The sequence below is a fragment of the Ornithodoros turicata genome, chromosome 4, assembly GCF_037126465.1.
Source record: "Ornithodoros turicata isolate Travis chromosome 4, ASM3712646v1, whole genome shotgun sequence".
NCBI lineage: Eukaryota > Metazoa > Arthropoda > Arachnida > Ixodida > Argasidae > Ornithodoros > Ornithodoros turicata.
Window position 1 is genome coordinate 70471976 of NC_088204.1, and position 12924 is coordinate 70484899.

Consider the following 12924-nt stretch of genomic DNA (forward strand, 5'->3'; position numbering starts at 1 on the left):
TCCTCAGGTTTTATTCTGTTGTGTGCCCTGAAAGAAATTCTCTTTATGTGAGGTCTAAAAAGTCTTACCTCACAGGACAGACCACTTTTGTGATCCGCTCAAAATGAAATCCAATCCGGAAAAGTGAAGATACAGTACGCAAAGGCAGAGCATATAGACGTCACTAAACTACCAAACACGAGCGAACGAGTGTCAAAATGTACGACAGATAAGTGCAATAATAAACACATTGACGAAGCTATTAACGGTGTTTCTTACCTACCCCACCTGAAGTGATGGTGTTCCTATAGCAAATAGCACCAATAGTCAAGTAAATAACGTAATTTCATGTATTTGAAGCAATATGACTTCGAGAACAACTCACTTGGTGAACACGTAAATGATGTCGGATTCATTTGCGCGTAGCTTCTCTTCTTTAATCTCCTGTATCACAGCCCAAGTACCGTTCAAATCAATTTTTTGATTTGGAGACATCCGTTTCTTTTGCTCTTCCGTCAACTGTGAGACAAGAGGCAATACAGGAAGCGTACAGTTCCTGTCTTATGTACACCAGCGAGTGCGTGAGGTGGTGTGAAATAAAAAAACACTGATGTTATAAGCGGCACTGCGTCACGTCAGTACACGCGCGACAACACCAACCTCATATGTCTGGCTGACATTCTACGTTCTATATCTTCTGTCTATCACGCACGTAACATGAAAAACGGTTAAGAGCAACTAAGATTTATTTGAAGATTTATTATTTATTATTAAGATTTATTTCCTCAGGTTACACAACTAAGGCACTTAGTTGTGTAACCTGAAGAAGTGCAGTCTCTTGCACGAAAGTTCTTGTTTAAATAAATCTTAGTTGCTCCTAACCGTTTTTCATGTTACGTGTGTGATTCCCTCTTCGCGGGCTCCTTGACAGTGTTTCTCCTTTTTTCTTTTTTGTTGTTTCCCTTTCTTCTGTCTATGGTTGAAAGCGGTCATGGGAAAGAGACAATTAGCGGTGACGATGACTCATTTACTGTATTATGAATGGCCGTCCGTGATTATCAAACGATGTCACCTCGACTGAGACCATGAGCGTGCGCACTTAGGTATGGTACCGCAATTGTTGCGGTGAATCACCTCGTCCCATCCTCATTCATGTATAGTTCTTGTGACCTCGAGAGCTGTTGACGAAATATTAAACACATTGTTGGAAATGTTGCGCCTCTGTAAACTTACTGAAGGTTACCTGACTCACTTAAGGAGAGGTGTCGAAAGCTTCTTGTTGACTAGCATGAAGGTAATGTTCGATTTCGGAATGGTTAATTTTGAGCGGAACTTAAATTTCAATGGACCGGCATTAAACACCGAGCTTATGTTGAACCCACACTCTATGTACATAATATCATCATCGTAAGATCATCCCAATACACAAATCAGGCGACAAACAATCCCCCAATAATTACAGACCTATTTCATTAACATCCGTGCCGTGTAAAGTACTTGAGCATATCATCTACTCTCATTTAGTGCGTCACGTAGAAGAGAATGCTTTTTTCAGCGATTACCAGCACGGGTTTCGCAAATCATTTTCCTGTGAGACGCAACTTGCTTGTTTTGCTCACGATGTCCACATAGCGTTAGATCGGTCCTCAGTTATAGATTGTATTTTCCTTGATTTTAAACGCGCCTTCGACAAGGTTTCGCACCAGTTACTGCTTCATAAGCTCAACTTCCTCAATATTAATCCCCAGGTTCTGGAGTGGATTCGGTCTTTCTTGAGCGATCGGTTCCAATATGTAACGGCTAACAATTACGATTCCAATCTAATCCCAGTCCTTTCCGGTGTTCCCCAGGGTTCGGTGTTGGGCCCACTTCTTTTTCTCATATACATTAACGATTTACCCAACAGCCTTCGTTCAAACATAAAACTGTTCGCTGATGACTGCGTGCTATATCGTGAAATTACGAAGAGTGACGACGCCAGCATTCTCCAATCTGATTTAGACCACGTCCTTGATTGGTGTAACACATGGCGTATGGAGCTCAATATTAATAAATGCAAACACCTTAGAGTTTGCCGCAAAACCTCAAACTATTCAGAGTACAGCATCAACAACACCATACTTGAACACGTTTCATCATATAAATATCTAGGCGTTCATATCACATCGGACTTATCTTGGCGCACGCATATTGAACAGATTATCAGTAGTGCCAATCGCACTCTGGGTTACATCAAACGTAATTTTTATCTAGTACCTCTTCATCTTAAGTTAACACTGTACAAAACACTCATTAGACCAAAACTCGAATATGGGGCAGCTATCTGGGACCCTTATCAGGAATCGCTCGTTCACGCTATTGAAGCTGTTCAGAATCGATCAGCACGGTTCATTCTCGGCAATTACAATCGCACCGCTAGTGTATCATCAATGAAAAGTAGCCTCCATATCCCACCTCTGTCTGTGCGCCGTAAATTGAGTCGCCTGAACCTCTTTCATAAAATCTATCACCACAACCCTTCGTTGAAGGAATCGCTCATTCTCCCACCTCATTAGATATCGCGTCGCGTCGATAATAGCCAGAAAGTGGGTATTCATCGCTGTGCAACTACAACGTTTTCTGAGTCCTTCATACCTAGAACATCGCTTCAGTGGAACCAACTGCCATCATCATTAACATCAATAACTGACATTACACTCTTCAAGAAATCAGTAGCAATTCATTACTCTGCCAGTGATTAGTTTTGCTAGGCCACCTTGTCTGCGTGTTTTCTTTTTCTTTTTTTTTTTTGCATTTTTATGTTACGATTGAAATTGCCTTGTATGTGCCTGTCGTTTCTTCTTTAGTTTCTTGTCTCACTCCCCTCTGTAAAGCTTATGCCCTGAGGGTACCAAAATAAATAAATAAATAAATATGATGTCGGAATAAGGCTTTGGATGCCGAAACAATCACCCCTCACATGAACAGTGGAGCGCGAGCTTTGTACTCTGGTGCCACACTCTACTGTATCGTATGGGCTTACATTATAAACGCCAAGGAGTCCTAACCTGATGATGGGTTGTGAAAGCTCCATCAGATTGATGTTTACCTGAAAGAAAACGTGACTGTCAAAAGAAATGATAAAATGAAATTGATGTTGAGACATTCCTGTTCCTTCGTTGTGCACCTGCCCATACGGCATGACAAGAGTTCTACACGCTATACTATACAGACCATGTCATAACTGTAGAAGGGTAGAAAACCCAGCGAGCAGGTCGGGAAGTATGAAGGGAACTTCCTCAGGACGAGAGCCGGTTAAAGGTTATTGCGAATTGTGGGTCACAGCCCCCCCCCCCCCCCCCCCGGGGGGGGGGGGAAGGGTCCGTTCAGACTTTTACGACCGATGTGAATAGGCCGCGTTGTTAGAGTGTAGAGGGTACTATGTGAATGGAGGCACCTTTGCACCAGACCGGCTACAACAACGGGACGAGACGGGACCACAAGCAGGCATGGGCGAACATTCCAAAAGATAAGGAGGTTAGTGAAGTTAGTGGTTACGTCGGGAAATTTTCGAAGCACACTTTTTTTTTTTCTAACATATATATTTGGAACACACAGCTTTGGCATGCAATAAAGAAGGTAGTGGTATACTAAACATAACACTTTAGGTAGACGATGACGGGGATTAACTTTCTCGACACTACAATATCGCTAGACAAGGGCAACCTCACAACAACGCTGTTCAAAAAGCGAACTGACATATAACGATAGCTTTACTTTAACAGTCACCAACCGCGCGACTGTAAAGTTGGCACTCCTAATGGACGAAGTGTAAGACTGTATAGAAGTTGTTCGAAGGACTCAGATAATGCTTAGAATCTTGACGAGCTCAGCCGCACCTGTCTAAAGGGACTACCCAAACTCCACTCCTAATCGAGTTCTGTCGCAACGCCCAGACACAGGACGGAAACGAGTTTCTGGAACACGGAAAAAATTGTACCACGAGCCAAATAAGCTTGATGGTTAGATATCCCAACGCACTTCCAAGCATTAAAGCGATTCTACGAGCTATTCTACAGGAGCCCCTCCCCCGAAGCAATGACCGACTTGAGAGTATAGGATATAAGCGATACCATATATTGGTCCACGATGTCGTGCTTCTTGGGATGTGGGACATCCGACCTAAGGCTACTTCCTTCGATCTGCCATAACGGTTCTGCCATAATTCGTCTACTTATGAAGAGTGCAGGAAGTGTCAAGGCCAATGCAAATGTTCAAGTGAAACAGCATGTGTTGAATGTTCTACTCACCCCGGCCACTAACCCTGCCACGTAGAACTTGTAATCTTCAAGAGTGGCACTTTTGTTCCCAATGCTATCGTCAACTACAGCGTAGACACCCAACCTTACGTTATCACTTGGCAGTTCGGGATTCTGAAAGAAATATCCTCATTGACCTTGGTACCGCATACTTGAAGAGCAGTCGGAACATCGTCTCCGCTTCACGGGAAACGGGCAACCATTGAATTTAGAAAATTCAGTTTCTTGAGACAGAAAATTGGTCCAAGTGCTCCGATGTCATGACAAAAGTTAACGCAAGATAAACACATTTGGCCCTATAATTTTCAGGCAAGTAGATTTTTTTTACTATAATTTCGTGACACATTACGTGAAATACTCTGTATGTCCAAAAACTTCATATCTCATTTAGGCCGATCACAGCGGCATGCTTCAGTAGCAAGAGCTCATACGCTACACCAGGTTACGCACTAGCTGTATCAAAGACATCACTGTGTCAAAGACACGACGCCTTTTCCTGAGTTTCCTGAAGAAAAAGCTTAAAAAGCGCATCTCTGTTTTAAATTTCGATAAGCGCGGTATACCTTTTTTTTTTCAATTTCGTGTTAGCGCCGCGAAGCAACTGTGGCTACGAGCAGCGTACAGACGTGAACAGAGTACTGCAGAAAGGAGTGGGGGAACAGGGCGGTTGGTGTACATTCTGTGCGGACTTCAAGGGGAACCGTGCCGACATTCGTCTGGAAAGTCTGTCGTAAAACGGGAAATCCCGAGACAGCCCAGCCGAAGTGGGGATTCGAACCCGCGTCACCTCCCAGCCTCGGCATGTAAAGCGGTCACCCTAACCACTATGCCACGGGATCTGGTGTGTGGTGATATTGAGACGAAAAATGGATAGGGTACATGGGATTCATAAAAGGCATGTGTCGTATGGGTTTCTTTCGCCGGTTCCCACACGCGCTTTCTCTCCTGGTTCCAGATCCCTTGCCGCTCCAATACAAAGCGACCGACCGATCGACCGACCTTATGCAGCGCTAGAGTCACTAAGTAAGATTCGCTTCAGAGTATCGACGCTGAGGTCCAAGGCAGTGTTTCCCAAAGTGTGGTCCGCGGACCCCTGGGGGTCCGCGACCGTCTCTCACATTTCAGTGAGGATTTTCGTCCCCACAAACACGCGCTCGTACATGCTGCCCGATTTCCAGACACCCAGAACTTCCAAAATTGCTACAAGCATGCTTCAACGGCTAGCTTCTAATTTCTGATAGAAAAGTCCTGCAATGCACGTTTGTCCGCGTCATACACATACTAACAAGAAGAAGAAACCAGTCCGGAATCGTTTCTGAAGCTGTATCGAAAGCACGCAGCAGCTGACGAGGTTGTTGGTTATGCACTGGCTAGCATGGGAAATACAGTGCGTCATATCGTTTTGCGTCGAGTTCGAACTGACTGAGAGTGTTCCTCCTGTGTTTAGCGCATTTTATATTTGGCAGCCGTGGGGGGGGGGGGGGGGGATGAATTGGTTCTCATCGCTTCCGGGGGTCCGTCACCGCCAAAAGTTTGGGAAACGCTGGTCTAAGGGAGAACTGGAGCGCCATCTTGTTTCCGTACCACACCGGTACCACCCCCAGTTGAGGATCAAGGACACAGGGGTGACACAAACCCGCCATTGTTGTAACCACCCTCAAGCGGGCGCTCTTGGCAAAACTGCCATCTTGTCCTGGTCGCATGTCATAGAAAACGTCATGTTCAGGTCATGTGACTTTGTTTACATGTCGTTTTGCGGCTAACCGACATACTTCCGCCGTCATAACATCAAGAGATTTCCATATTTTGCCAGCGTAAACTATGCGGTGCTTCTTCCGCAACATAGTAGCCCATTTCACCTTAGTTTAAGTACATCGCATCGGCTCGGTAAGTCTTAACGCGCGGTCGTCATCACATCTTTGGAATTTGTCAACAGCACGAGGCTTTATGTGTAAAACTGCGCGTTTTACTGCGAGATTATCGCATAAAAATAATTACCGTGGTCGAAAAATATCCAAAACGTCGTCCAGAAACAACAACCGCATTGTTTACAAACGGTTTGGCCGCCGATCGCGGGCGCCGCCATCTTTAAGGTCACGTGTGCCTCGACGGTTGCTGTGACGTGCGACCAGGACCTGCCCAGGATGCATTGCGTTCGCCCAGCACGCTGTCGTCTACGGAGCAATACATTGAATGCCACCCCTGCGATCAAGGACGACTAACATGATGCTCGCTGTGGCATAGAGAAGCGTGTATGATCGTTGTGCGGTAATCCATGTATTGTCCACCAGAGCGCCCCGAAGATGTCAAGGTGAGCTCAAGACCCCAACTGCTGCTTGTAAACGAAATGAACTTTTCACCCGCGCACGATAGATGGCATCGTGCGCGGTGCGCGTGCGCGTGGGTGGCGTGGCGCGGAAACGAGACCGGGCATGCTCGCTCTTTGAACTCAGTGTCGATGCTCTGAAGCGTAGCTTATTTAGTGACTCTATGTAGCGCGGCTTTTCCGAAAAACTCCCTATCATTAACGGGTTTGAGGAAATCCGAAGAGTTCAGGATAGCGATTCCGAAAACAAGATAAGCCAATCGCCCTATTTCTTTGAAGCGGGTGACATCACATTGCTAAGCTTTGATTTGATTACTTCCTTTCTCGTATACACTCTTAAAAATGAACTTCACCACATAGCAGGAGGAGGGGAGGAGGAGTGTCGTTTTGGGAGGAACCCGAGAGGGAACCCGAGAGGTCTGCCTGCCTGATTAGGCGGCATGTTTCTCGGGAAGGGAAAGGTGGTGGAGAGGAGGAGAGGAAAGGGTGAAGTGGAAGACCGAGCGGAATCCGCTCGGGGGGAGGATAGCTGCGTCCATGGGCCGACTTCAGGGGAACTGTGCCGGCATACGCCTATTACACATCTGAGGGAAACCCAGGAAAAACCCCAGACGGCACAGCCGGCCCGCGGATTCGAACCGCGGACCTCCCAGTCTCCAAGCGCACGCGTTACCGCTGCGCCACCGGAGCTGGTACCACATAGCACGCTCCTAGCCAACCATCATTCCGAATGACAACGTTCTCGCCCCTGATTTGTTGAAAACGGGAGGAGGAGCCTATCTTGTGCTATGCATAATGGCACAAAATAGGCTCCTCCTCCCGTTTTCAGCAAATCAGGGGCGAGAACGTTGTCATTCGGGATGATGGTTGGCTAGGAGCGTGCTATGTGGTGAAGTTCATTTCTAAGAGTGTAGTTGTTCCCAGGTGCTAATAGCATGTTCGATAGAACTGCACCGGGGTTGCCCCGAAACCAGCAGGGTGAGAGTGCTACACACCAGCGGCTTCCAGAGCAAGGGCGTTATCGAATAGCATTTTCGATAAACCTGCGGCATTGCGGTGCTGGTGGCGGAGGGCTCCTGGTGTTCCGCAGGGAATTTGAAAACTTTCGCTTTTTTGGTTATGGTGTTTCCATACGCGTCAGCGTGCCCCAGTTCAGCGTAGCAACACGTCGTGGCAACTCAAACATGAACGCGGTGGACGTTATTGTAGACGGAAGAAAAGGTCGTCTACCGATGACACAATTAACGCTGTTAAAATAGCTAATGAATAGCGAGCGCCGTTTTTGCATTATTGGTCACTGCAAAGTTGATCCTCCCCACTAAATCTCACGAATTATCGCAAAGAGTACGTCATCACCGCCGTCGGATGATCTGGAAAGAAATTTCTACACCAATCACCACGTCATTAAATACGGATGTCACCACGTACGTGTGCTACGCACTCTGCTGCTGTCGCCCGTCGCAATTCTCCTCGGCATTGTGCTCCGTTGCGAGTTAAGGCAACTCGGGGGCGCTCTGAGAGCGTGCATCCCCTTAATCGAAGATGTCTGGTGCGCACTGATGCAGTGTATCGAAGATGCTCTAAAACTCGCTATTGGTAGTAGCCGGCGTCCTTTACGAAGGTGTAATCCAAGGCGACCACCTTCGCAGAACAACTCTACGAGCAAATGGGAGTTGTGATCCAAAATGACGTCAGCCACCGGATGACGCGCAGGTAACCTGCATAGATTTCGTAATGATCCCACCGAACATGATCTCGGTTCACCACATCAACATCATCAGCAATCATTTCTCAGACCATAAAGTCATAGAGCTACTGTGTAAATAGAGTAATGCCGGTATATCGTGAAGTAGGCATCTGAGGCGCTTTGTCTTCACTTCTCACAATGCGGATCGTAAAGGGTAAGGTGGGCCAACATGTGACACGGGGCAAGATGAGATATTTTTTTACTCGACGCCAATAGACAAGGTCACTTAGGGACAATTGCTCCCGCGTGGGGCGATCGTGTCGTTCAGGGGGAGAAGCCCTCGTGGACGTTTCATAGCGCTGCGTGTTTTCGGGGAAGATTTGATCAGCTACAATTTAAAGTGCCGAAATAATTAATCATTGAATCGGTTCATGAGTTGAGTCGGCACATTTCAGTTCGACAAACGTAAATTTGCAGATTTTCCGCGGTGGCTACAACTTTCGTTGTTGTCCTTTTATCTGACACGGACAATTTTAATTTTCCTCTCACTCATGGCTCTCAATGAAGGTCGAGAACCATATTAATGCATTTCGTTACACAATCACGAAAGTAGTAACATTCTTCCGCACTACGCCTTCCGTATAGTTATTGCGTGAGGTTCAAACTTTGCAAACGAGAGATTTTGTTGTTTCGTCGGAGCTCGCTGTTTGCTGTAACTCGCTCCTTGCTGTAAGCAGATATAAAATGACGAGGTGATAATATTTCAGCGCAGACAGACAAGTCTTCAGAAAAAGTACTTATAGAAATCCTGTATTTTAATCATCAGAAAGTGGTCTCTGGCGGTATGATAGCCGCGGGATACACTTGCTATAAATCACATGGCTTGATCATTTTCGGTGAAGAAATAAACTCCATGTGGTGCGGTGCCCAACACAAAGGTGACGATAACTGAGCTGTTACACCTTTAACGTATTGTAGATAGCCATCTTTACAAACTTTAGGAAGGGATGTATCTACTTAAGACAACAATGGCTCTAGCGCATTTCCTTTAAAGGTAAAGCACATGATCATCCCATGATAACCTTTCTGAAGAACACATGAAGTACTTCCACTGTTTTTGCAGTTAGACTGACTGGCGAGCCAGTTGTAATGAGTAAGAGATTTCAACATGATTAAAGCCGGGTTAATAGGATATTATGTTTTCTTACTGAAGTTTGGCCTGATAGCGCTTTCCAACAATAGAAATTAGCTGACTAGATTCAGATCGTCAAATTGACCGGCGAAACTACCATGGCGTTGTAGATAGCCTCGGGATATCAGTCAGATCTGTTTCAGTACATTCCACTCAACAAACTATTTAAAATGATGGAACTGAGTTTTTTTCTTTTCTTTCTTTCTTTCTTTTTTTTTGGGGGGGGGGGGCGGCACTTTTACCATAGCTCGGAAGGAAATTTCAGGACTGGCCAAAAACTACATTTACGGGAGTAACGTGGTATCTGGTGACAAATAAATCAGAAATGGAGAGAGGTAAGTAAGGGGAAATGCAGAAGATTTCTTGAGTCAGCCGTTCGCTTGAAATCAATGATGAAGACAGGGAAACGATATTTTTTAAGCACTATGCACGGCCATCAATTAGCTCTGGAGTCTGTAGTTTATAGGCCGCAGAAAAAGATCCCCACCTCCACCCCATACCTCTCTTCGCTTCCGATTCAGCAAAAATATGTAAATGGGTATGCGAACGAGTAAACGGGAATATTGGCTAACTTCGTTTACAAAGTCGACTTGGCATTACGTCTTTTCCGGCAGGTATGTACACTAAGCAATGCTATTGTATGCATAAGCGTGTTGCAATATATATCTTTTGAAAATTTTACGGTGCTTGTTGTTTGATGGCTACACATGCCACGCAGTGATCAACTTGAAGGAGCTCAACAAATCACGCTCATCGCGGTACATCTCCAACAAGGCTATTAGCGAATGTTCTGTTTATTCCCGTCGCTGTTTTGTAGACAAATAAAAAATGCCTTCATTAACTTCTCGTCAATTTAAGACTCCCCTTGCATCAAGAATATCGCCATCACAAAATGCTGCGCGCGCGAATCAGCCTCCTTGATCTGTGTAGATCATTCTAACGTACGAAGTCAATGCAAAGGTTGCAGTCAACTTCGAGGATATTTAAAAAAGAATCTCTCTTTACGTACGTACGTTATGTCGCATACTTCTGAACACCCTCATATGTTCACGAATTTGGAAAATTTATTGACATGTGAAGTCACTAGGAAGGCTTTCTCATATCTACAGTGCACCAATGAACTTTCTTTCTAAATAAGGGCAACTTCATAGCCAGCTGGTCAGCAGAAAAAAAATAGTGGCGTGATGGAGCGGGTTAAGGGGTTCCGCACGTTGGTGGTAGCCAAGGCCGTGCTGAAGACTGGGAGGTGGTGGGTTCGAATCCTACCACCGGCTGTGCTGTCTGACATTTTCCCTGGCTTTTCCGAAGACTTTCCAGACGCACGTCGGCACAGTTCCCGCTGAAGTCGACCCAGGATGCATACGACGGCCACGTCCCCCACTCCTTCGCGCTGTCCTCGCTCCATCTGTCCACGTCTGAACGCCGCTCATAGCCACAGTCGCTTCGCGGCGCTAGCACGGAATCGAAAAGTTAACAAAGTTAACAAGAAATATGGAACACATGTCACCGCTTTGTTCTTACATACGGACTTTTATGGCGTTTATGAACTCCCTTCCTGGGCGCTACATATTATATAACAGAGCCCAGAAAGCCCGAATCTGAAGCAAAATCTTAATGTTCCCCATGGCACCGATGTCGGTTCAGCAGCGATTCACGCGATGATCACAAAGGGTACTGTCTGGTGAAATTTTAGTTCGTGACAATAATGGAACACAAAAAGATGAAGTGCCAGTGCAACTACACAAACGAGTGTATGTAGCACTAAAACGACGATTACAACTTGACATACGGCTTCTGTAGCCGCATACCCTTAGTTAACTGGGATCAGCAAAGTGACAAGTCGAACAGAATAAGCTAAGATGAACATTTGCCATATTACGCCCAATGTGTCTCCGTCGAGAGTTTTAATGCAATCATTTGTCTTTGATTCCGTATTATCTCAATCCAATAATGCATTGACCTGTGTCTATCTGTGGCACCGTTCAAACCCTCACAGTGTTCGATTCGCAGTATGCGAACAAGGCTATCATAATTCCAGTGCGCAATCGATAGGGAATCTACTTGAAGAGGTCAGCCCCTGTACACCTATGCTGCTGTAGCTCGCACACTGCCTTTTGAATTAGACTTCATCCAAAAGCAACTTCACTTCTTAATTTGGATAAATATGTGCGACTTACACGGTCAGAATTGTGTACAGAGCGCGATGCCGTCTCTTGAACCTTGCAAACAACGTGACAGAAAAACAGGACGAAAAACACAGCCATCCCTTCGGACCCCATTGCAATCAGGTGCTGCTGCGCGATTGACGTACGTAACATGAGTGAGCTGTGTGTTGGATATGTACTGGAATGGGAACTACTGGAATCCAATAGAAAGAATCTACAAAGAATAGAGAAGGTCAACTGCCGGAAGAACGGGAAACAAATGATACAATAACTATCGTGTAATGAGGTGGAATAACGTCTCTTTCATCACCATCAGCAATGGGATACGACTTATGTAATGTACTTTAGACGGTACCTGACAGAACAATGGAGCTGCAGTAAACTTTTCTTTGCCCCTACATTAGTCATCTGAAGACTCACTTGTAATGAGAAAATTAAATAGCTGCACATCATCATCTTCATGCATTTATTGATGTCGGTCTTGCTTCTGCGTTTCAGGAAACTTGGCGGGCTACTGAGACACCTGCCTTTCTGGGGTTCAGGAAACTTGAGGGTGTACGAGTTTAACGTGAAGGAACGGATATTGTCCGCTGTACGATGCCTCACTAGCTCCCTCTGGATAGGGTGAAGACAACTAGCCGCGTCGTCTGCTACGAATTTCCGCCTTCTTGTCGTCCATACGCAGCTCGCGATGTGTTCACAAAACTGCATCTATACAATTAGCTACGACTACATTTTTCTCATATCATCATCATCATCATACATTTTTGAGCAGAGTAAATACGCAGCACAGGAGGTTTGAAAAAGATGGTGAAATCGGTACACAGAATTCATGCATGGTAAGCGTGAGCGTCAACATGGCGGCTTTGCGGCCTACAAAAGGTGACACCACCCTACACAGAGGGAGCTAGTATTCAGGCACCCTAGTCCACTGATGTCTGCTGGCACCACCGAAGCTCGCTGCATCGTAACGCCGTTCATGCTCGTGCAATGAGGGGCACGATGCTGCGATCTTCATGCGACGCTAGCAACGTGCCCCAGGCAGAGAAAACGAACATGAAGCAACCGAAAAGTGAATATAAACCTACCGAAACTATATGTTCAGCGAAAATCTTGAACCTCGTAAAGTTCAAATATCAAAGAACTCAGCTGAAATCGATGTAGATTTTCTTCAATCGAATTTTCGAGGATTGCATGTATTGTCTAGGGACCTACAAGGAAAGCGATCGAGAGTCTGTCAACAATTGCATCATGTTTAAATATTACTTTGCGCGTTG

General features: G+C 45.6%; 1 protein-coding gene across 2 annotated transcripts in view; it reads right to left on the reverse strand.

The window, feature by feature from the left end:
• Positions 1 to 11784, reverse strand: part of LOC135393410 (uncharacterized) — a 44115-nt gene extending 32331 nt beyond the window's left edge. Inside the window, exons 1-5 of one of the 2 annotated variants that reach the window (XM_064623854.1) lie at positions 11660 to 11784; positions 4269 to 4391; positions 3002 to 3067; positions 365 to 498; positions 259 to 284 (exon numbers count right to left, since the gene is read on the reverse strand). In XM_064623854.1, the coding sequence (XP_064479924.1) occupies positions 259 to 284; positions 365 to 498; positions 3002 to 3067; positions 4269 to 4391; positions 11660 to 11761 (451 nt within the window). In that variant the 5' untranslated portion in view covers positions 11762 to 11784. The remainder of the gene's footprint in view (positions 1 to 258; positions 285 to 364; positions 499 to 3001; positions 3068 to 4268; positions 4392 to 11659) is intronic. The other variant, XM_064623855.1, reaches the window with a different exon arrangement.
• Positions 11785 to 12924: the final 1140 nt, after the last annotated feature.